This window comes from Hippocampus comes, unplaced genomic scaffold (genome assembly GCF_001891065.2).
Source record: "Hippocampus comes isolate QL1 unplaced genomic scaffold, H_comes_QL1_v1.1 scaffold37, whole genome shotgun sequence".
Lineage (NCBI taxonomy): Eukaryota > Metazoa > Chordata > Actinopteri > Syngnathiformes > Syngnathidae > Hippocampus > Hippocampus comes.
Genome location: NW_017805535.1, coordinates 1,983,772 through 2,008,143, shown reverse-complemented (window position 1 = coordinate 2,008,143; position 24,372 = coordinate 1,983,772). Strand labels below are relative to the sequence as shown.

At 39.7% G+C, this 24,372-nt stretch overlaps 1 protein-coding gene across 8 annotated transcripts in view; it reads right to left on the bottom strand.

Annotated features, from left to right (window-relative positions):
• Positions 1 to 24,372, bottom strand: part of mical2b (microtubule associated monooxygenase, calponin and LIM domain containing 2b) — a 50,892-nt gene that overhangs the window by 11,907 nt on the left and 14,613 nt on the right. For all 8 annotated transcript variants that reach the window (XM_019878125.1, XM_019878127.1, XM_019878128.1 and 5 more), the window contains exons 2-16: positions 20,232 to 20,588; positions 17,697 to 17,904; positions 15,844 to 15,960; positions 15,217 to 15,318; positions 13,800 to 13,955; positions 13,440 to 13,540; positions 12,681 to 12,938; positions 12,460 to 12,575; positions 7,217 to 7,343; positions 4,569 to 4,653; positions 3,321 to 3,468; positions 2,856 to 3,055; positions 1,506 to 1,585; positions 1,109 to 1,177; positions 870 to 995 (exon numbers count right to left, since the gene is read on the bottom strand). In XM_019878125.1, the coding sequence (XP_019733684.1) occupies positions 870 to 995; positions 1,109 to 1,177; positions 1,506 to 1,585; positions 2,856 to 3,055; positions 3,321 to 3,468; positions 4,569 to 4,653; positions 7,217 to 7,343; positions 12,460 to 12,575; positions 12,681 to 12,938; positions 13,440 to 13,540; positions 13,800 to 13,955; positions 15,217 to 15,318; positions 15,844 to 15,960; positions 17,697 to 17,904; positions 20,232 to 20,495 (2,157 nt within the window). In that variant the 5' untranslated portion in view covers positions 20,496 to 20,588. The remainder of the gene's footprint in view (positions 1 to 869; positions 996 to 1,108; positions 1,178 to 1,505; positions 1,586 to 2,855; positions 3,056 to 3,320; positions 3,469 to 4,568; positions 4,654 to 7,216; positions 7,344 to 12,459; positions 12,576 to 12,680; positions 12,939 to 13,439; positions 13,541 to 13,799; positions 13,956 to 15,216; positions 15,319 to 15,843; positions 15,961 to 17,696; positions 17,905 to 20,231; positions 20,589 to 24,372) is intronic.

The following is a 24,372-nucleotide window of genomic DNA, read 5'->3' as shown; positions in this document are numbered from 1 at the left end:
AGCATGCTCATAATTTAAATTACTCATATAATAAATCGTCTTTCCCCAGTTGAAATGAATGGGAATGCCATTCATCAGTCCTTGCGCCAAAATGCGTTCTTTCTGGTGTGGGCTACTTTCCTCTGTGCGTTTCACAATTGACTGAATTAGCTGCAATAATAACTTTTCGCAGAGGACAAATAATGAATGCCTGTGAGTATTGTCTGTTTACATGCTTTGCAGAACCATTTATGTTCAAATTGCCGTTACTTAAAAGGGTTTAAATTTTTTAAACATTGATAGTTTTGCAAGTCCGTTTATGGAATTTGGCAGTTTGTGTTAGCATTCAGCTAGCGATATTAATATAAGACAAGGTTATGTGTTTTATGGAACTGCACAACATGAATTTTTCAGTTTTAGTTTGAGAGTAAGCTTCAAGTGCGAGTGGCAATAAACAAAACAAGCCCTTATTTTTAAACTATTGATCACAAAATGCCAATCTGCTCTTTCCTGTGAAGTGAGTTCAGCTCGCTGCCACCATCTAGCGCGCCTACAATTTTTGCTCGCAAATTGAAGAGGGGGAAGAATTTTTCTTTTTTTTTTTTTTTTTTAATTTAAAATCAGTGGAGCAATAACTTGTATCCTTAAAACGTCTAAACCTGGTTAATCCAAAATCGATGTAGTATTACACCTTGCCCCAAACAATGCAAAGATTATGTATTTTTCTGGAGAATGAGTTCACTTTTTTGGGGTACTCTCAATGTAATTATCTCTTTCCAGTTATTCTGCAGCAATGAACGCTGAAAAAAAGACAACACTTGAAAACTCCATGGTCCATGGGTTAAAAATAGCTCAAAGGGTGATGTATTTACGACTTATTCATATCCGACCTTGCCATGCATTTTTTCTGCCGAGTTCTCCTCGAATTTGGCCAGCAGCTGTGTTGCCATGGATCGGACCTTGTTCTCCTGCACTTTCCCACCCACACCTGCTGAGGGCGCACTGTGACAGGATAACTGATGCACGGTGCAGGACCCAAGAAACAGACAGTGTGAAATGAGATCAAAAGATAGATATGAAATATCGCTCATTTTTCACTCTTTCAAATATGATAAAATAATCGACCTACCTCTGTGAGGTAGCTGCTTCCCTTACGTCGCCTCTTATGAACAGAGTCGTCGTCCAATTTTTTGTCATCCTGCGAGTGAAAGCACAAGATTCCTTGATCATAAAAATGAAAGCTAAACATTATAATTGAGCATTTTCCTTGCAATGTACGTCTTGCAGACATCGTCAATCCATGCAATCAGAGATTGAACATTTATATGCACAATCTGGACCATTGTGCTGTCTTGAGAGAATCTAATAAAATTTCAGTTGCCAGAAGAGCAATGATGGTGCTCTTATTAATGAAAAGGCAAAGAGCTGATGAGCTGGGAAGTGCTATCAAGCCTTTCACCTTCAGAGAAATACACAATTATTCCATGAATAAGTCAGAACATTCACTTAGAAGAGTGTTACACAACCTTTGGTATCCTCTTCCTGGGCTGGCCTAGGTTGCTTTTTGTTGATTGCCTTTCACTATTCTCATCTCTTTCTTTTGCTCCTGTAATGTAGATGCACAGTATGTTCATATTACGTAAAGTAGGAAATACTTGAAGGAAACAATGAAGGTATGGGATAAAACAAAGCATTCACACGTATATTTGGATGTCCACTCAACATGGATGAACATGTTTTACGCCCTTATGTAACAATTTACAGATAAGTGATACCAAAACCAAAGACATTCAAGTTCCGCAGGAGGATATTATGAACAGACAAGGGGAACAACTGGCAGTTGACAACACAATTGTTCATTTAAAAATGCAATGCAGCAATTACTATGCGCTTCTTTTTGCATGCCAGATGTATATTTTGTGTCCTGGATTTATTTCTTTCAGTGATTGAAAATGCAACACAATGATGTTATATGGAAGTTGTTTCAGTTGCCAACAAATATCACTCTGTAATTCATAAGTCTCAAACCAAGCAACGGAAACCAAGAGAATCAAGCCTCAGGCCAAAAAACAAACAAACAAAAAAAAAAAACCTCCGTCAATAAAAATATTTACAATTAACTGTTATTTTAGGCCATTGTCTCACTCTCTTGGTTTAATTTAACCTGGTCTGGATTTACACCACAGGTTGAAGTTTAAATAAAGTAATTCATTTTAAAAGGTCACGTGTGAAGTAATTTTAGAAAATCCCAAACGAAATAATTTTATGTACAGTAACAATGAAACAAAAATACATTAAATAAAGCATGAAAAAAATAATTTGTATTTCGTAAATGTAATCGTTTTCCTGAGGTGAGATTCTGGTAAGCGACAAACCCGGAAGTGTAGCATCACTTCAAGACAATAGGAAGGCTCACTATGGGAAGCGTACAAAGCCAGTCAGAAACAGATTGGGAAAGAGACGTTTCAAACATATCTGGGGGGTTCCAGGTTTTGGAAGAGTTGGAGGAAGAGGGGGTTCTTGGCAAGATTTATGTTGGACCATACATGTACGAGTCAGATGCTCAGGATGCAGAAAATGCTATGCCCAAACATATGCTTGAAATAGTTTTAGCCCTAAGTATTACTCAAAAGATGCTTGGCCAAGTTTACTTCACACTTGACCTTTAATGTGACCAGCACTGATCAACAAAGGATGTGTTTGTATCAAAAATAAATGAAAAAAATAACTAAAGAGATAAAGAGTTTATCTAAGCCAAATAATTACATTTTCTACTTCATTATAAAATAAACTACATTTGCAAAGGAAACTTAAATGAAGCAATTTGATATAAACATAGAAAAAGTCAAGAAATAACAGAATTTTTTTACTCTGACCTTTTTTGTTTCCAGGCAAGTTCCTAAAGGCTACGTAAAATTTGGAGAGGTATAAAACCATTAGCAGCTTGTCTGGTTCAGCCCCGGCAACCATCTCCTTCCCAGTCGTCACTGGCTGAATCCCAAGATGACGCTCAGCCACATCAAAGGCCAATTGATTGTTCGCTGCTACTTCATCCTCATGAAGGGAGTCATAGTCACTGAGACAGAAAAACAATCACATTGACATGTTTGGAAATAAAAAAATAATTCAGACCTGGCATTACTCATCTGCCAAGGACCTATTTTTAATGTGCCAAAGGGGCTAACTTGACTTTTGCATGACTGAAGCAAAGTTTTTTCTTGTCTCATATGCATGTTTTAATGTCAAAACCAAATCTCTTCAGTCCCAGGCAAAAATGGGGGGGGGGGGGGGTTAATGTCCTGGAATATGAATCAGTCAGAATACCATGAGTGCATTCTCACATGAGTTCAGGCCTCTGCTTGTGTATGAGGGCACAAAGGGCAAGGCCACTCCTCCATGAGGATGTCAGGTTGGTGATGTCGACCCCTCTATAGCCATTTGTCTGTCTCTGACACCATGTCAGCAGCCTGTCAGGGCGCACCTCACACTCTGCATGAGAAGGAACATTATTCACATCGCTGATCTTAAAACATCAAACGTCGAAATGTGGTTTTGCGTAGCAGCTTGTGAGTCAAAAAGTGCATTTTCTGCCTCATGAAAACACACTAAAGAGCAAAATTGAGAGTTATATATATTTTTTTCAGATACTGTACTTGAACCACAAAAATGACGCAAAAAGATTTGCTGGGCTGGACGGACGTCACTACGTGTGGGTAATCCGAGATCGAGGCAAGCTCTGAGCTAATTATGCCACACCAGCTAGTCATCGCCTCCAAGGCAAGGAATAAACTATACTTCTGACAAATATCATCATGAAGGGATGATGAGGAAAGACGGAGAAGTGATGCTAATTTGTTCAGCTAACCTTAAGACTGACATGTAATCGTGAAACACCAGAATTCAGTGTTTGGGTGATCAACTACCATTTTCACAGAGATCTGGCTCTAACCGCGTTAAAGCGGAGAGTAAACAACTTTGAACAGCCAAATGGTGGGCAATTTAAAAAGTGTCTTATACACTACGTTATACAGCTAAACAAATGAATTACGTTATGGCGTACGTCAAATATCTCCATCTAAAACTGAAGAATCCTCTTTGACTAGCATCCGTGTTGATGCCTGTTATTTCTCACTGCGGATTATATCGTGGAGACAGGAATTGTAAGAATTTTTGGTATTCTACATTTGACCAGGGAATGCATATGCATAGATTTCACAACGTGCTGTGTTACTTAGCAGAACTGTATGTCTGTCATAAATGTGGCAAAGTAAACAACGATCTTGGAACATATGACGAGCCAACAGCTGAAGTGCCATGGGGAATTTGTGTCGCTCACATCAGGTATATATTTCACTAAATCGTTCATTATTTTGCAATCAAAAGCCAGTGCTACATGTTTTAGCTGCTGTAAATGAAACCAAAGTTCAGATGGGAGATACGTCACAAAAGCAACATTGTTTTGTTGCAAAGTCACTATTCGCCTAAAATTTTGTTTTCACAAAAGCTAATTTCCAACGGATTATGGAAGCGGCTACATTTTGTAAAATGTATTCATATTATACATCCATGAATATTCTTGTGAGCCTCACCTCCTCTGGAAAGGTTGACAGGTCTACCTATGGTACCTTCAAGGTTTGAAAAGTCCTGTTTGCCATCAATGAAGAGGTGTCGCACCTTGGAGGTAGAAAGTAATGTGACGCTCTTTTGTGTCATGTCATATGACAAACTTTTATTCTTCAACAAACAGTGACATTCAGTATACATCATCCATCCATCCATCGATACCGATTATGCGGGGTCAGGTCAAGGGGGCAGCAGTTTTAGCAGGGAAACCCAGAATTCCCTCTCTCTAGCCACTTTATCCAGCTCTTCCAGGGGACAAATACCCTCTAGCCCCACTTCTGAAAAAGGGGGGGACACCCTGGTGAGCCAATCCAGAGGCACTGTCGCCAATGTCCATGTGATGTTGTAGAGGTGTGTCAACCAAGACAGCCTCAAATAATCCAGAGCCTATAGGAACTCTGGGCGGATCTCATCGAACCCTGGGTCCTTGCCACCAAGGAGTTTTTTAACCACATGGCAACTTCAACACCAGAGATAGACACGCCCATCACAAAGTCCCCATACTCTGCTTGGTGAAAGGAAGGCCTGTTGGAGGAATTATTGAGGTCTTCGCAGAATTCGGCCCACTGACTCAATGTCCTGAATTGAGGTCAGCAGCACCCCATCTCCAATACACATAGTGTTAATGGCGCATTGCTTCCCCCTCCTAAGACTATGGATGGTGGACCAGAAGTTTCTCAAGACCGCCCAGAAGTCGTTTTAAATGGTCTCACCAAACTCCTCCCACACCCGAGTTTTTGCCTCGGCGAACACCGAAGCTGCGTTCCGCTTGGTCTGCCGATAACAATCAGCTGCCTCAGGAGACCCACAGGCCAAAACGGCCCGATTAGACTCCTCCTTTAGGTTGACGGCATCCCTTATCGCTGGTGTGCACCAAGACAGGCACTGGCCACGTTATGGCCACAGCTCCGGTCGGCCGCCTCAACAATGGAGGCACTGAACATGGTCCACCCAGACTCAACGTCCATCCTCACTAACTTGGGTGACATTCTGCCAGAGATGGGAGTTGAAACTCCTGATTGGGGAATCTACTATACATTATGAGTAGACCCTTTGCAATACGTTTTTGGGTCTGTCAGGTCAAACTGACATCGTCCCCCAACACACCACCAGCTGGTAATCATTTGACAGCTCCGTCTCTCTCTTCTCCCGTGTGTCCAAGACATGCAGCATGTCTGATGCCATGACCATGAAGTCCATCATCGAACTGAAACCTAGGGTGCCCTGGTACTGGGACTGTCACGACTGAATATTTTTAGAATCAATTCATTGATTATGCATTAAAGTGTTTTACAAAACCTATTTCTTACATTAATGTTTATTAACAAATTACTGTTTGTTTGGTATTGTTTAGTCATTAAAAAACAACCACCAACCAATATCACACAAGAGACGGATTGATGTATTCACCAACTTATTTGAAACCGATTCAGTTACTGGTTCAGTCAATGTTTGCCAAAGTCAAAGCAGATGTTTTCTAATGTCTAATTTTGATTCAAATTAATTGAACACAAAAATATGCGATCTGTTTTCATGAAAAAAAAATACAAAAATCTGAAAATAATTACTGTTGAGAGGCTGATATCAGAGGATTTGGACAACATAAAGGTAAACAATGTTTTTAAATGACGACTATTAGTTTTTTATTAAAATAGTAATTGATTAATTTGATAATCGATTAGTTGTCAATCAATTAATTTTGACACCTCTACCTGATATCAAGTGCACAGATTGACAAACTTATGTTTGACCTAGTGTAGCACTCCCTTCAAGGACAACACAAAGGGTGTGTATTCTGAACTATTGTTTGGTGGTAAAACAACACAAACAACTGTCAGGACCCATTGCCCCACCCAAAGGCTACCTTCTCGTCCAGAGTTTAATCCCAGTGCACAGGAATGATGCCCGAGCCTGCTTGGTGCCTCTCTCTGTGGGCAACTCCAGAGTGGAAGAGACTCTCGTCCTCAATAGGACTGAAACCAGAGCCCAAGCTATGGGTTGAGGCGGCCCCGACTAGGTTTCGTCGGAAATTCTCCACGTTGCACACCAGCTCGGGCCCCTTCCCCGACAGACACGTAACTTTCCACTGCCCTACAGCCAGCTTCAGTAGCTAAGGATAGGAAAGTGAAGGTCCCTAACTTTCGTCATCACCCAGCCCACATTGCAGCCGAGCCCTATGGCCCTCCCACAGATAGTGAGCGCAAGTGAACGGGAACACACGTGATCCTTTCAGACTGTGCCCAGCCAGGTGCCATGGGTGCACTCGTCTTCAAGCCCCACCTCCGGGCCTGGCTCCAGAGGCAGGCCCCAATGGAAAAGAAAATATCTAATATTTGAAAACTGTGTTTTGTCTGTTCCCGCATCTCTGACAAGTTTGCCATGGGTGACATTACCAGGGCAACTGAAGGCCCAGACCACTCAGCTCCTGGGGTTATGGGGACACACAAAGCTCTCCACCACGATATGGTGATGGCTTGCATAGGAGCAGTATACACTAATTATATTTAATTTGAGAGCCACATGATTGAACAAAAGCCATTTCAACATAACCAGAAGCACAATGGCACTCCTTTATCTAATAATGGTTATTGATGAAGAATAGTGTCAGACTTACCTGGTGGGGGCGTACATGGCTGGAATTTAGGTTGGGATAGCGGGTTGCAGGGTCAATGGTATACTGATCGAAGTTTTTATTGATGTTCTCATTTGTGGTCTGAGGCAGTAGTCGGTAGATACTCTCCCTAGGGAATGACAGAACAAATATCTGAGGAACCAATTTCAGTATGACACTGCATGATTAGGCATTTTGTAAAAATACCATTAAAAAAGGCAGGCATAAGTGGTATTTGATTTGATCTTTATATCGAACAAAAACACATTAGCAACAATTATTAAAGTTCGAGAAGGAGGAGAAGAAAGCATAAGGTTACCTTGTTCTGCCTCCTCCTTACAATTCAAATCATCATCTATGACTGGTTAGCGTGTATGAATGTGTATCATTTTCAAATTGCATCTAAACATAAAGTCTCTTAGAAATCTAAAAATAGATCAGTATTGACAATAAAACAAATAAATAGAAAACAAAGAATAAATACATTACAACAAAATCAGCTTTCACGCCCTATGTACACGAATGGTCAATCAATAAGAAACATATATAACTTAGGTCTCCTATAAACAGTTTGAGTCCTTTGACTGATGACAAGTTACATATAATGTGCCATGGGCTTGGCTGTATGTTAATGATTCAACAATTGTGTTCTATCAGTTATATTCTTTACCATGGACATATCATTTCCATTCCCATCAGTCGAAGTTTAAATGATTAAAAGTTCCGTTATAATGTCATGCTGCTTTGTCAACGCCGCCATTTCACTTGCCATGATGTTCGTTGCGGTCTTTAAATCATCCATGTCCTTCAAGTAGTTTAGTCATCTTTTCCCTTGGTAAATCGGGCCGGAGCAGATCTAGATTAGAGGCAAATCGCCCTGTCATAGAACCTGCGCTGTTCAGCAATTTATTAGCAGTGAGGAGTGCTAGCTGGCGCCAACAACTCCGTCCCCTGGCGCTCAATGAAGCTGCTTGTTGCAGCTTTTCGCTGCCCACTATCATTCTCAACTAACAGGGTGTAATGTGAATCCCAGTCCGACGAGTGTCACTTTTTATGGGACACCCTAACGCCAAGCCTATGCAGCTCTGCACCTGTCAGATTGGAAGGTGATGACAAGCACCGGATCTGACGTGGAGCTGATGTACAACCACAAATTCAATGAAGTTGGGAACTTGTGTTAAACATAGATAAAAACAGTATACAATATCATGTTCAACCTAATTGGAATTGAATACACGCCAAAGAAAAGATATTTAAGTGTTACGTCTACAATATTTCATGGCCGTTCATTGTGTGTTCGTCAGCCCCTATTCCTTGAGTGTGTCTGAGACCACTGTTAGTGTAAAAAAGTTAGTCCTTTGATAGAGCCATCATCTATTCATTCGTTTCTCAACATTATTCATTCATGCGTTATGAAATATCACCATAATTTGTATTTCTTCATTCATTTTGCCACTAAATCATTCGGGTTGCATGAAGAGGGATTCGGGAGTGTTGATTTTTTTTTTTTTTTTTTTTAACTCTTCACAAACTTCCACACTGATGTTAGACCAGAGGTCGGCAATCTGCGGCCTCGGAACGCATGCGGCTAATTCATCCTTGTATTGGGGCTCTGTGTGGCTTGGGAAAATAAATGTCCGATGGAAGTGTGCGTTATTTGTCTCACAAACATGTATCACTTCTGTTATGTTCTCATAGTATACTAGGTGGAGGTGTTACTATAAAAATACTATTGAGATGAAAAAGGAAAGAGAGGTAATTGTGAATATAGTGAGTTGTACGAACTAGTGTTGTGCTGTTAATAGCCTGGTAAGAAAATACAGTGTTTCGCTACACTCTGCCCTTGTTATTTTGCCTCCCGAAACCACAACCTCTTTCTTCAGACCTTGTGCAATTTCTTTGATCAGTCTTCTCATTCGCCTTCTTCAGAGATGTTTGCGAGCTGTTGACATGTCAGGGCAGATTTGACAGGTTGCATGCGCGGAAAGCCCAGCGACACCAAAACTGCACAATTTCTGAACAAAATATTTTATTTGTGTTTGTTCGTTTAAGTTTAGTTGTAAATTCTAAGATTATTGTGATTTCTAAATTAATACAATTACTGTATTTATATATTGTATTATTTTTTGTCGCTCAAAATATGCGTCACACTCTCCCACAGCCTGGCAAATCACCATACACAATATGCTTTTGGAGTACTGTTGATCTTAGGATCCACAGATGCATATGAGCATCTATTTTCCATTATGAACAATGTTAAAAACAAACAGCGCTCACGCCTCACAGAAGGCAGGTCCTGCGTGAAGATGAAGGTGACTTCCGACAGCCCTGATTTACAGACGCTGTGAACAAAGGTTCAGGAGCAGAAGTCCCGTTTACCAGGTAAAATAAATAGGCAGTTATTTTGCAAATATTAATTTCATTGTTCAGTGAAATATTGCTCTATTTTTCACTGAATTATTAAATTCAGGTCAAGGCTCCGCTAGACGGTCTGAAAACTGAAAGGATGACAGCTCACAGCATTTGTTTGCTGAATGCAATTTGTAAAAAATGTTATTCTGTTTTTATTTGTCTATTTATGTTAATTGAGTTTGTAAAACAGCAAGGCAGCCGCCTGATAAATAGCGCAAAGTCAAAAGTTTGCCGCGGCTCTCCAGAGTGCCTCACGAGTGGCGCTGAGCAACATGGTGACTCACAGCAAGGGAGGCGAAAAGGACAGCAGTGGCATCCGCGCGGGCATGACTGCAACATCGGGCCGATGGAGGAGTGAACTGATTCATTCCTTTACTTCAGACTGTTTCAGACCAGTAACGAAGTGATGTATGTCCTGTGTCGACTGTCGAGGCTATCAGTATATTTAACACAAATTTCAGAAGAATTGATTATTGGAGCCGTGTACAAGCTATCCGGTTGTAGTCATATTAGTGCCGTACTGATGAGCCAAGAGAAGTTGAGACGCACAATACTTAGTATTTATTCATGCTACCATATCTATATAGAATAGCTGATTCCAAAAGTCAGATTATATGCATTTAAACATTTTATTTTGTGTAAGTACACACACTTCAGCCACAATAGACACAAGTGCCATTATTTATGCTGTTTACATTGTGTATATTGTCTATACTGTTCAGATTACATATTATGTCTTTTATACAGTGTAGCTGCTATCTTGTCTTAGCTGTGTGTGTTTAATGCACGCATGCGTGTTTGCAGTGAGGATGGAGAGGAAGAAATTTCATCTATGCTGCATGTCATACATAAAGCATATTTGACAATAAATATGACATTGAACCTTGAAGTTATGCTATTTGTCATTTAATATTAATGCTATTTGTTCTGAAAAGCAAAACAACAGAGTATTATATTTCAGAAGAATATGTTTAGATGCTAGTTTATTATTCTTTATGTTAGCAGGGATGACAATGGCTCGTGATGAAAAAAGTGTAAGGGGCGTGGCCTGTACAGGGCGTGGCCTGGACGGGGGCGTGGCCACTTACAAAAGTGGCACTAAACATGCTGAAGATGAAGTGTATTCAATTTACACACTATTTGAAACAGATAAAAAATACCAAGATTGTTCACTATTCTTTCAAGTGAAAATTTGTGCAATTTTGCTTATGCATTCCTGGTGAGCACCAATATGTAACTTCAAATTTGCTGCTCAAAATCAAAACTAAAAAAGGAAACACATTCCCTGCCATATTTAAGAGTTGTTCATTGCTTGTATTCATAAAGTGCTGTGTAAATGTGAAAAAAGAAGCTGTTGATTCTTATATCATACAGTGATAGTGAAGTCCCACATTGTTTACTATATATGGGTTATGAATGTATTTTACTATATAAAGTGGATGTCTATTTACAGTATATACACCAATATACAGTTTCATGAGGTAGAATACTTTATTTTCTCTTCATTTTAAGCTTTTTAGCAAGCGCTAAAAGCTTATTGGTCCTCTCCGTCTTTTTCCACTCTCTTTTTAGCCAACTCCTCTTGTTTTTACACATGCTCCAGGCTGTCGAAAAGCGCTTGAGATCGAGTAGTTACTTTTCAGTAGAAATGTCTGTTTTCAGTGTTTCACCGAGGTTGCGTGACTCTGTAAAGCTTTCCATCCTCTCGATCCGTATAGAATGACATCGTCGCACACTGTACACAGAGCTTTACCGGCGACATCGAGCTTTTTCACGAAATCCGACACAAGCACAATGGTTCCTCTTTACTGTTTCCTACTGGGGACACCGTCAGCTTTCTATCCAACCAGTCCCATCGAAACGTGTTTTTCAGATCCGCATCTATCTGACGCACTTTAGCTTCGTCGTGAGTCTCAATAACATTCGGCATTCGTGAGAAAGGGGTTTAGGAAGGCGAACACGGATTGGTTGTGATTTGCATTTGCCGATATAGCGACCAATCACAACAAGTAAGACATCATGCACGTCCAATCGCAGGGCTGTTTACAATCGGAAGATGGAAAGACTGATCGGGAGAGCTCGTGAAAGCTCGACGATAAGGTACCTGACCCCCCCTAAAATTTTCTCAACGGATTTAGACGATTCACAAAAATGATCAATTTAAGAAATAAAACGGCGGATTTCCGCGTATCCACGGAAAATTGCCATCCCTGTGTTAGAGTAAACCAACCATCGTCAGGTCTGAACCGATACTTGTTTTGTTTGAATTGATTGATTGATGAAGTGTGTTTCTGCAGTCTGTTCTGATACTTTGTTGTCTGGGGCAGCAGGGTTACATCAGATAAAATTCAGAGGTTGTATTATGGGCCTCTGCCCTCTGATTTCAGCGAAGCAACAAGTGATCACGTGAAACATGAGCAGACAAATGAATCCAAGAAATGTAGTAAAGAGCCAAAATGTTACTTCATTTCTGAAGACTTCTAAGAATGAGATCATTACATTTGTCAAGTTTACTATTTTGTAGGTTGAATACCAATTTGGAAGCATAGGAGTTAACGCGAGCAGGACGACTATAGATACAAACTTGGTCAAGCTTGGATCAAAAGTGACTCGTACCTTCAAGGAGAAAGGCTTGGGGGTGGAGGGCCCTTAACTACTAACATATCTAAACATGGACTGTACTATTTTGACGGGGGCGAACCAAAGAGAGCGTGATATGCTTTGGATACGCAGCTTTGATGCTGTATTATCAATTTTGCTCAGATAAAAACCACCAAGGATGATTGCAGAAAATGTATTTCTTGTGCAAGAAAGAAAAACAATGTCACACGAACCTCTCTGACAGTATCTCCAGTGAATTCTTGCCCTGTGCAAAGGCCTTCACCATCCAAGCTGTGTCAAAAGCTGCCAAAAAACCCCGTGCGCAACCTGTACCCATTGGCCAAAAAGGCTGTGAAGAGAACATAATAATCATCATCATCATCATCTTGGGCAAGGACGATCTTTTTTTTTCTTCAAGATCTAGCTCGTGCCGATTTCCGCTGACGATACATACCTCAAGCAGACTATCTCCCACCAATGCAACCAGTAGCTGATGTCCATGTTTCTCCCTGATCAAAGCAGCATTCTCTGAGGCATACATGCTGGTGAAGTCAAACATTGCTACATCTGGCTGCCCGTAGTGGTTGATAGCATAGTCCAGTGATGGTAGCTGGTAATTTGTGCCAAAGTCTGCTGCCTCACGGGCATAAGAGAGCAAACCTTCCTGGTTTACATTGTCACTGCTTAATAAGCGCTCTGTTTCTACATAGTCCTAGATGAAAAACAAAAAGATAAAGTGCTCAATGTAGATCAAGTTGTACAGTCAGAAAAATATGAGCATTTCTTTCTGCATTCCTTACTGCGAACTGACTCTGACAATATAAAAAAAGGTAATGTATCCGCCTGCATCTAATGTGGATTGGTCAAAATTGTTCTGAAATTAGAGCCAGATTATTTCTTTCTTTCTTTTCCAAAAATCCTCTCATTGATTGAATGAAGCTCAACCAATCTATAACTACAAATACAAGGTTTTATTGTCAAGGCATATTGACAAAACACATGTATTAAGCCAAAATTTTTGGAATGACAATGAATTTAAAATGGCGGGTTTGGAATGGTTCTTTATTGCACAGCACTTTGAGTTGCATTTCTATGAATGAAAAGTGTTATATGAATAAAATTTGATTGATTGAAATACATTTATAAACAAAATACTCAGTGCCCAAATTAAGCCAATGCTTTCATGTTAATTTATATGGACAAGTGAACTTACATTAATAATGACCCCTTTGTCCAGCAAACTCTGCTTCTTTGCAGTCATGACAAAATAATGAGTGTTGTCCCTGTAGTAAACAATGTTCTCCAAGTCAATTCCTACAAATATGAGGACAGACAAGGACCGATTTTCAGACTTAAAACAGACAATCCACAGATACACAATCCTGTTTTCTTGGTGTGTTTTTCAAAGCATCTTATTATTATTAAAAAATAGTGTCACAGAATGCCACATGGTTCAAAGTGTGGGAAAAAAGTAGCGGCTTATAGTCCAGGAAATACGGTATATGACAATTTTATATCACACACACACATGCACATACACACAGTTTAGTGGTGATATATTTTGTTGATTGACCTGTTTCTTCCTTTAGTTCAAGGAAGAACTTCTGGTTGAAGATAAAGGCCACTCCACTTATCTCTTCCACTTTGGCCTCTGCCGTGGTGTTTCTGTTGACAAAGTTAGCCGTAATCGCAATGGCCAGCTTTCCTCGAAACTCCTTGCGGCTGAAACCTACCAAAAGTAAAGAAAGAAATGTGAACAATTACAGCCAAAGTAAATGCAACTTGAAGTACAAATTATATTCTACCAGTTCAGGGGAATCATAAATCGTTTGAGATTAGACTGTAGCTGAACAACGAACTGGCCTGATAATAATAATTTGTCTCTAGCAAAAAATTGTATGCTTCTGGCAAGACATGACCTAGTTGATCATATTTTGGAACACGGGACATTTTCAATAAGAAAAAGTAGTTTGGTATTCAAAACATGTGGCTCATGGGTTGTACGAGCTGTGGTTTACAGCCATACTACTACAGTACTGTGAAAACACCCAATCAACTGATCTTGGCAACGGCCGGAATAAAATGTGGCCAGTGGACCAGATGCAGCTTGGAGGTCACCTATTAAGTACCTCTGGTAAGAATATGACTGGATGGATGGATGGTTGGATGAAATTTGTTAATTATTTTAAAAGAATGTTCAGCTTTTGTTTGACTCGCCTCAATTTTTAAATTGACTTCAAATGGTAGTTCAAAATCCTCAGATCAACATGCACAACAAGAACATGTAAACAACATTTACACAGCAAAACTGAGGTGAATTTGCTGAAATGAATACAGAGTGGTGGTCAATTTACAAAATTTTGCCGGTCCACCATTCGTCAGCTGCCTGGGCACCCGTCCGTCATCGTCAGTCATTTATTATTGTACACTATATACTGTATGTGAGACTCCGCAGCCAGGCTCTTATATAGTACAGAAATATGACAATATAAAGTAGAATATGTACATCTACTCAAAAGAAATTGAACTGCATTTCATGTTTACTTAGGTTATCTTCGTTATTTGCATCGGTGTGATGATGTGGAACATTAAAGTGGATAAACTATGGGGGAGGGGGATACTTTCTTCATGGCCTTGTACTTTAAATGGCACGAATCTTAACAATGAGCCCAAGTTTTTAAAAAAGTTAATGACCTTAAGCACACACTCGGCCGGACATTTTGCAATACTCGGCTTCCACTTAAAAGTGTGTAAACAGGAAATGCTTTAGTTAGTGATGGAGGGTAGCGTTGCAACTGTGTACCTCATTTCCACTTAAAATAAACAGTGCTTTGACTACAGGGTGTATGGGAGATAAATACATTGCTTCGATTCTGGATTTGGGTGGACAGTATGAACAATAAGACAACATTTAATGACTGATTAAAAAGCACACAAGTACAATAATTCACAATATAATTCCGGCTGTAATTCTCTTTCACATTACCTACCATCTAATGTGTTTTTGCGTCCATCAGCTCCAATCACCACATCAAAGTCAAAATCTGAGACAGAGTGGCTTGAGGGCTGGATATCCGCTCTCCAACTTGGACCTAAGAGGGGGTTATAGCAAAGCACTTTGATTATCTTCTAACCGTTACATACAGTAAGCGAAAAAATTTATCTACATAAAAAGAAGATGACAGGCAGTTGGAAGTGATGTCTTCAACAGTAATGATATTCCCTTGATTTCAGAGTGGGCAACGGGGGATTGAGGATGGGAACGCTTTCATAGGAGACTGTTTCAGTGCCAGACTAGTGATTTGAGTGAGGAACAATTGAATAGACTGAATGCTGATCCCTCCTCCACCCCTACCCCTACAATATATGTCAGTCATGCTATTTGTGGGCCTGGCCGGCCCCTATCCAAATAGAGGGGTCAACTCAAATTGTGGGAAAAAAAAAATTTTGAAGAAAAAAAAAAAAAAAAAACAATTCAAAACAGTTTGCTTTAAGTACGCCTACAGCAAATATAACTTCAGATAACTTTATACCCAGCACGTGTGGTAGTCAGTACTGTACTGTAAATGAAGGCACTTGAAGCAGTGAAGAGAAATGTTCTGTCGCAACAAACTTACTGTCATCAGTCTGTTCTTCTGGTGGCTCCACAAGTTTGAGGAATTCCACATTGACATGAACCTCAATCCCCAGAATGAGGCAAATTTTAAGCAGCATCAACTGGAGTTGACGGATACCTGGAAGAGACATGAGCACTTACGTAGAGCTGTAATGCATGGTGGCTGTGAAGTGCAAAACACAACAACTGAACACAAAAGCACATTTTTTTCTGTTGCGATCAGCTTTTTTTTCCAAATTAGATTTAGTGATTTTTGCTTTGCTGTTGTGTTCAGTCTTGTTTATATGAGTTGTCATTTGTTGCTGTGGTTAATTTTTGGGGGGTTTTCATTTGCCCTTGTGTTTCATTATTTGTTTTTTTTTTTTTTTTATTTTGCTCTTGTGTTCAATTATTTGTTATAGTATTTTTTTCATTCGCTGTTGTGATTTTGTTTTGTTTTTTGATAGGTTTTTGTGTTTAGTTTTTTTTGTTTTTACATTTGCTGGTGTGTTCAGTTTTTAGTTTTTGCACTCCCGGGTCACCGTAGTATTACATGTAAAGAAAAAACAAAAAAATTAATTACATATTGGCATAACACACACATGTTAAATGTTCTCCTTAATTTGTACTTTTCCATCCACCCTTTTTTATTGAATGTTTGTTGTGCATCATGCTAATCTGTGTTATTGTTTGATTAGTATTGTTTTATCTTCCTATTTTCAGTACTTTTGTGTGACAAGTGACATTTGTAAATCTGTCCAGCCATACTGTATTTATTTGAGAAGCGCTGTGAAATTAAGGTCAAACAGCTCTGACAGCTTGAGGGCTATGTTGATTCCTAAATATTTAATATTTCTTGCAGGGAGGTAAAAATTCGATGTAAGAGCTGTTACATCCCTCTCATCCATGAGAAGGGATAGAAGAGTGGATTTTTTTTTAGGATGAGTTAATACTGATGAAGTGCTGTCAATTACTTCATAACTGAGAGACGTGTTGACTAATGTTGAGTATTGGCTGTTGTGGGAGGATCAATACATCATCTGCATATAAGATTATTTAATGTTCCATTGATAATGCTGTGATGCCTGTAATGTAATTATCTGGTCGTATTCTGGCATGCAAGTGGTTCAATTAAAATTGAGTTGGAGAGAGGGGACATCCCTGTCTAGTGCCGTTGTGAAGAGTGAATTGTTATGAAATTAACCCATCAGTGATAACTGTGGCTGCTCATGTTGGATATTGTGCCCTAGTCCAGTTAATGAATGACTCTCCAAATCCACATCTTTGTAACGTTGCGAATAAGAATTTCCATTTGACTCTAGCATTATTTTCAATTTCCTTCTGTTCGAGAGCTGCATTAAGATTAATATTTTCTGGGTGCAATGGAATGAACGTCTTCCTTTCATAAAATCGGCTTGATCTGCAGGTATAATAGATGGAATGACCTTTTCGATTCTGTTTGTCAGTGCTTTGCCAATGATTTTTATGTCTGTACTGATTAAAGAAACAGGACGATAGCTTGATGGCTGAGTGGGTTCTTGATGAGGTTTAAAGAGCTGTGTGATTAAAGCTGTTTTCATAATGGGAGGTCTTGTGTTAGTTGTAAGGACTTAATCATTTTAAAAAATAGAGTCCATAGATCAGAAATGTTTGGAGAACTCAGCAGGGAAGCCGTCAGGGCCGGTCTGCCTTGTTGCTTCTCATTTTAGAATTATTGCAGAATTCATCCCGTGTTCATGACTGATTGAGAGGAATTGGTTTGTTCTGAATTGAGGTAAATGGATATTGTTCAAAAATATGGAAATACCTTCCATATTCTGGTTATGAGATGATGGATACAGATATTGATCATTGATCACCTGAAAATTGACTTACTGATATGATCGATGGAGCCCGCACAGAATTTGCCATAGAACTTCTTGGCCCCTAGGCCTCTGAGGTCTTCAATGGTGAAGGGCCAGAGATGAAGCACATTGTTCCTGGAGAAGGTGTCCCTCTTCTCAATCACCACCACCTTACAACCCAGCAGGGCCAGTTCGATGGCTGTCCGCAGACCACAAGGTCCGCCGCCGATGATCAGACACTAAACAGGGTTAGAGAGGAGAACAAGAACTGCTAAAAGGGGAAAACAAGTTGTGCTTGTGATAACATTTATGCGTCGACTCGTACTGTGGAACTACTTGGAAATGCAAAAAAAAATTTGAATTTTACAGGATAAAATAAGAGGTGGGCACATCAGTAAATTTTTCCGGGCCGTCATTCGTCAGCGGATGGGCCACCCGTCCGTCATTGTCAGTACGTCATCATTACAAGCCGAACCAAAACTGTTAGTCGGTCACTCTGCCATCGTTATTTCAACCATATCTTCCGTCATGGTTAAATTACAGTTCGTCACCGCTACCTGAGGACCATCAGGCAGTGCATCATCGTTATTTAAACCGCACTTCCGACATGGCTAAATTACAGTTTGTTACCACCTTTTCAGGACAGTCAGCTGCTCTTCTTCTTTGGTGGCATAGCATTGGCAATAGCCGATCACTGTCCGAGAACGTAGTACTTACTATGTCACACACATTAGCAGCACAAGCATCTACTCTGGTAAAGACCCACATCTCGTACCGTGAAAAGTAAAAGATATTCCATAGTATTTAAAATTAATATTGTCAATCATCTCTGACTCAAACATTCACTAGAAAAACAAAATATAACACTGTGTGTGCCTTGTAACCCAGTAATAGACAAATCAAAGATAAACGTCTACCATAACAACAGGAAGCTCTCCCGTCTTACTCTTCATCCAGTAGTCGTGATTACTCGACTGCTCGAATCATCTGTAAATCGTGGCCTATTGCACCAGTAAGTAAGTGCTCTTATATAACCATCATTAGCTTTAAAATATGTACAAATTAATTATAAAAAGACAATCAAGTTGATAGTCCATTGATCTGTCGTTAAACCTTGTAGCTTGTACCAGCGTGTTTGTAAATGATGGTGCAACTTGATTTGTGAACCATACTGAACTTTAACTGGAAATGTTGTGTTAATTTTAAAATGGAACCAAAAACTATATTCTATGCAGAGTTGGACAATTACTAAGAACCTACATATAAATCCAAAAAGAAATACTTTACATACATACCATTCTTCCTGGGCACAAGGCCTTTTTTAATGTAGAAGGTATTGAAATCAGATTAGTAAAATGTCTACCATGCTAAACAAAACAAACCCTACAAATTCCCATCACATTCTAAATACAGAAGCAGCTTGGCCAACCAGCAACAAGAATTTTACTTCAAACACTGGTTTCCACTGAAAAATAATGCTTGGGATAATTGTTCATCTGTCATTTTTGGCCAACCCAATTCTGCTATCTGCCCTTTGAGGCCTCTTTCCTCTTCAGACATGTTATCTTTCATTATGCTATGAAGTCACTGAAGTAACATGTTAAAATGGTGTAGCTTTGCTACCATAGAAGCATAGTAGTGGAGTGCTGACTGTATTTGTCCTAACAAACACAACCGTAGGCATTTTGTTGAGCCAAACCTTTTAATGCTGGCCCCTTATTCTCCCACTGAATTTTAATCTTTCAGTGCGCTTGAGACCTTTTGGACTATTCTCGGCTTCCAATTTAGTGAGAAAATTTTGGGGAATGCTGTTTTTTTTCCCACGTGCACTAATCAAATCCAGTAAAGGCATGCTTTGCCATCATGTTATGACACAGTAGCTTTTTGGAAACACTGATTTACTTTTGGCTGGATAACTTGCATTAGATTAAAATTTAAGTCGACCAACCCCAGAGAGACAAAGATAATTTAAGTTTGTCTCTGTGTGTTTGTACTTCGTCAGGTGGCGTTAGCTTGTCGACCGTGAAAAGCTTGGCTAAAATGATTCTTTAAATATTTCACCATAGTTTCGCAGCAGGATTGCTACTTAGGTTAATTTAATTTGAACCAATTTGAACATTCATGTTTTTGGGTGTGTTTATATGCCATTTAAAACCTACATACTGCCAATATTATGGTTTTAATGGGGTTATTGACTGCATGTAAACGTAGACAGTGTATTCAACATTTAACAGCAACATTAGGTACATGTACATAATGTAATATAATAATGCACACTAGTTGAACAAGAAGGAAACGGCTGTTTTACTACTGTGGTGAGTGGCATGAATGAAACTTGTTTTATTGACAGTAGATGGTGGCAAACGGAAATGACTTATATTTGTGTTACAATGCCCATGCATCAACATCCGAAACGGGTTATTCAAATGAGGGTGTAACTATGTCCCCTTCAAGCCTGTAAACAGAATGTTCAGAGATCGGAATTTTTACCTTAACCTTAATATTGACTGCATGTAAATGTACTCACTGAGAACTATATTTTTGTGAGCAATTCTATGTCTCTTACCCGAGTTCCTTGACAGGCTTTGTTCTGGCTGTACACTTTTTGCTGTGCCCTCTTGTCCAATTTGGTCCACAGAGCTTTGACCTTCCAGGAGGTGACTGCTGTTTTCAGTGAGCTGTAGAAGTTGCTGTAGTCCATCGGATCTAGCTCCAGCTGCCTGCAGAGGATACTGAAGGCCTGCAGAGTCCCTTTGCATGTGGACATCTGGACAAAGTTCTCAAAGAGCTGGCTGGCCTTAGCTGTGCGCTCATCCTCCGTCTCACCCATTCTGTCTGATTGTTACCAGCGGCTCCCTTCTCCTTTTGACTCCTTGCACACTGCGAGAACTCTTTTCTAGGATGTTGCCATGCATATCTGGTTCTGGAAAATAAAGCATGAAAAAAATACGATTATTACACTGATTGACAGAAATATATATATATATATATAAATAAAAGGTGTCAATTTATCGTGTTAATTGCGAATAATTAATTACAGACATATTTAACGCGTTGTTTTTTAATCGCGTTAATCAAAATTTTAATCTCTAACTTTTTCTGTAGGTGGGTTGCCTTTTTATAATATCCCTTTTCATGTGTTGGCTTCCTGTGTTCGAGTTGTTGAGGGTGGGGAAACAACTGTCAGTCACAGCGTGAAGCGGACATTGATTGGCTGTCATTATGTTTGGGCTTGTTTAGCATAAACTGATTGGCTCCCATTGGAGTTGGGCGGGCTAAGTAAGCAGCGGTGAGGAGAGGAGAGGTGAGAATGGAGGAGCATGTGAGAGTTCTCTGCACAATGAATGGAAAATTTACTTTTCAAAAACGACCTGGCGGCACTATTGATAAAAATAGTGTTGTGCAGATCATAATTAATCTCACAATTTTTTTAATCGTTTGACAGCACTTATACAGACACAGACACACACACACACACACACACACACACACACACACACAGTATATCATTGATATAAACCACAGCTTGAATAGTATCGTTCTTGTCACTGAAGTCCTTCATACCCCTTCTTAGCCTAACAAAGTATTTCTATTCTTAGCTTCAGGATAATCAGAACAAACTGAGCAGGGAGTAAAAAGGGAGCTAAATAGCAGTTTTTGTGAAGGAGGAGGAGGAACAATTGCATAATTCATCACTCTCATCATAGAAAATAATGTACATTCAGAGATCCTGATGACTGAGTTGTGGATATGAATTGCAATTCTGTACACACACACACACACACAAAAAAAAAAAGTACAGTGTGCATGCAGCCAATGTAACTGCGACCACATTTTGGCAGCTGGTGTCATTTACTGTGCTGCGGTCTGCAGGGGGAACAGAATCCATGCCAGGAACATGCCAGTGAGGTTATTAAACAAATCCTGAAAGGGTCAGATGACAACTTGAGAGATGTAAGCCAATGAAGAAGAGGAAGTCTCTGATCAAACCCCCATCTTGACACGGGTTGCTTGGCCCAATCTCATTCAGCTGAGTAGTCATGTAGAATAGTTCAAGGAATTATGCGAGTTGAAGGGCTTTTCTCCCCACCAGTAAGTATAGGCACTGAAGCCAGGATGTTGCTGAGTTAAAGCGACGCTGATGACAAGGTAACATCCTGGGGCAAAGCAAAAAACTGTATATCCAACGGGAGCATATTCTTACAGTCAAATTGATATGATAAAGTACGAGACACAAAAATAATGCATACCAAACCCACACTCTAAATGAGGTGATGGCAATATATGTGGCTTGTGAATGTAAACTGGTGGAATACAAAATAGGTGGAAGGAGTTTTTGGTGCAAAAAGTCCACCATAATTGTGGATTATACTATCATGACGTGTTGCTGAAATCTCCAAACAAGTGAATGCAATAAAATGATTTGGGACTATTTTAACGTTGTTGAATTGTTACAGCAAAAATAATTTTAAAACAATAAACAGATCAAATTCAAACAGGTGATGGGATTTTGTGCAGCAATTACAAGGTCAAAATAAAATTTACTTAAAAGTGAACATTTGGAGACCTGTGACAATAGCAATGATGGTTAAAACTATGGACCTGAATGCACTGGCTACTGGATCATTTGGGCTTTCAATATGAAATGGAAAACAGTAAACTTGGGTAAAGGAAAGGTTACATTCCAAAGGCAAGAACTGCTTGTAAAGGGCACTGAAAATAGCCTCCAGGCGTCAATGTGGTGCCTTACTAAACGTGTGTGTGTGTGTGTGTGTGTGTGTGTGTGTGTGTGTGTGTGTGTTTGTGCTTTGACCAGACATCCCTGCATGCATGCAGACGTACAGCCGACACCGTTCAAACTTTATGAACATGGATCATTTTTTTCTACAAATATTTCGTTCCTTCCGCTGCTCCCCAGAATGCCTGATAGGATTAGGATTGTGTGTGCGTGTGACTGGATTGAAAGGGTTCAGTCAGTCGTCATCTGTACTTGGGGGTAAAAAAAAAAAAAAAAACAAAAAAGGACGTTTCGCTTCTCTCACAGAAGCTTCGTCAGCGGTAGACAACTCTGAAGTCTCCGTGAAGACTCCGGGAAATTGCTCTGCGCTAACGGAACCCTTTCTACAATGGAACTTTCCTGTACGACTGAGAGCCTCCACAAGCAGTGTGACTGGATAGGTATTAAATATGGAACAAAGACTCACAAAATCACACTTGCAAGCTGAGCTTTGATTCGGAAGCTGAAACCATGCTATTCAGTTTCAGTCTACCACACATAATCTAGCCTTTTAGGAAATTGAAATATTAAATTTAAATCACCTGAAATTGACCTTAATTAGAACGAGAAAATAATCAGCATGCTCTCTTTGTAGCACAGCATGGTTCACATTGGACAAACAGTTAACACCAAATTAAGTCATTAAAAATTGTTGACTTTTCAGCACCAGATTTTTTTTTTCCAGGTTCCTTAAGTACAGACAATCTGTTTTTGAAACAAATCCTTAAGTCCCACCTTGCGCCATCTGTCTAATTCTGATTCTAAATCTGATCCGATACTGAAATTTCCTCTGACCTATGAAGTCAAGAGAGGTTCATCATGAAAACAGTGATACACAAAGGCTGGTCATGGGAATGACTGTGACCTGTGAAAGTTGTATTGCAAAAAAACAACAACAAAAAAAACATTGCATCATGGAAGAGGAAGTGGTTAATTTGGTCTCCTTTGGGAATTTGTATGTTTAGTGGCGTCCAACTAAAAGAGCTGAGCATCCTATTATTCCACTCCAAACTTTTGCCTTCAATTACAGTAAGCCTGATTAGGACTACAATCCACAAGTTTGGCCAGAACGATGGGAGACTGGTTAACACAGTGGTCAGCAACCCGCATGCAGCTCTTTCATCCTTATGTTGCGGCTCTGCAGGGCTTGGGACAATAAAGTATCCGAGTAAATAACCAAAGTGTTCGATTGAAGTCGATGTTATTTGTGGCAAAGACATGTATCACTTCTTTCTTCAGACGGCGTGCAATTTCGATGATCAGCATTCGCCTTCTTCAGAGACGTTTGCGAGCTGTTGACGTGTAGGGCAGATTTGACAGGCAGAATGTACACACACACACACACACACAGATTAATATATATATATATATATATATGTAAAACTAGAGCTGTCAGTTTAGCGCGTTTTTATTGGCATTAATTTAAATGAATTTTAACGGGATTAAATTTTTTTCTCGCGAGATTAACGCGGCACACGTCATAGCGGATGTTACGTTGCTCTATAAATAAACCAGAAACAAAACAACAAGCGCGCTGCACAGGTCCACGCACGTTTGTTTTGCCAGCCACGGCAGCGCGAGACACCGAAAACGGATACTTAAAGAGATTATGAATGGAAAGTTTACTTTTAAAAAGTTGCCAGATTGGTCCACTGACAAGACCAAAGTTACCTGGATGTTTTGCAGTAGTAAACTGAGCTATCATCTTGGCATCGAGTCTGAAATACCACTTAATGGCCAAGCACACAGCTGACGTGAGTACTCCGCCCCCTCGTCTAAGACAGACAGCTATGGATCATTTCAAAGCGAAGAAAATGGATGACACGATGAAGAACAAATTTGCTGAAGCCATAGCTAAATGTATGGCTACTGCATGCAAGTCTGTCAACATTGTCCACAGCTCGACTCAAGCTGAAATCATTCGCATTGC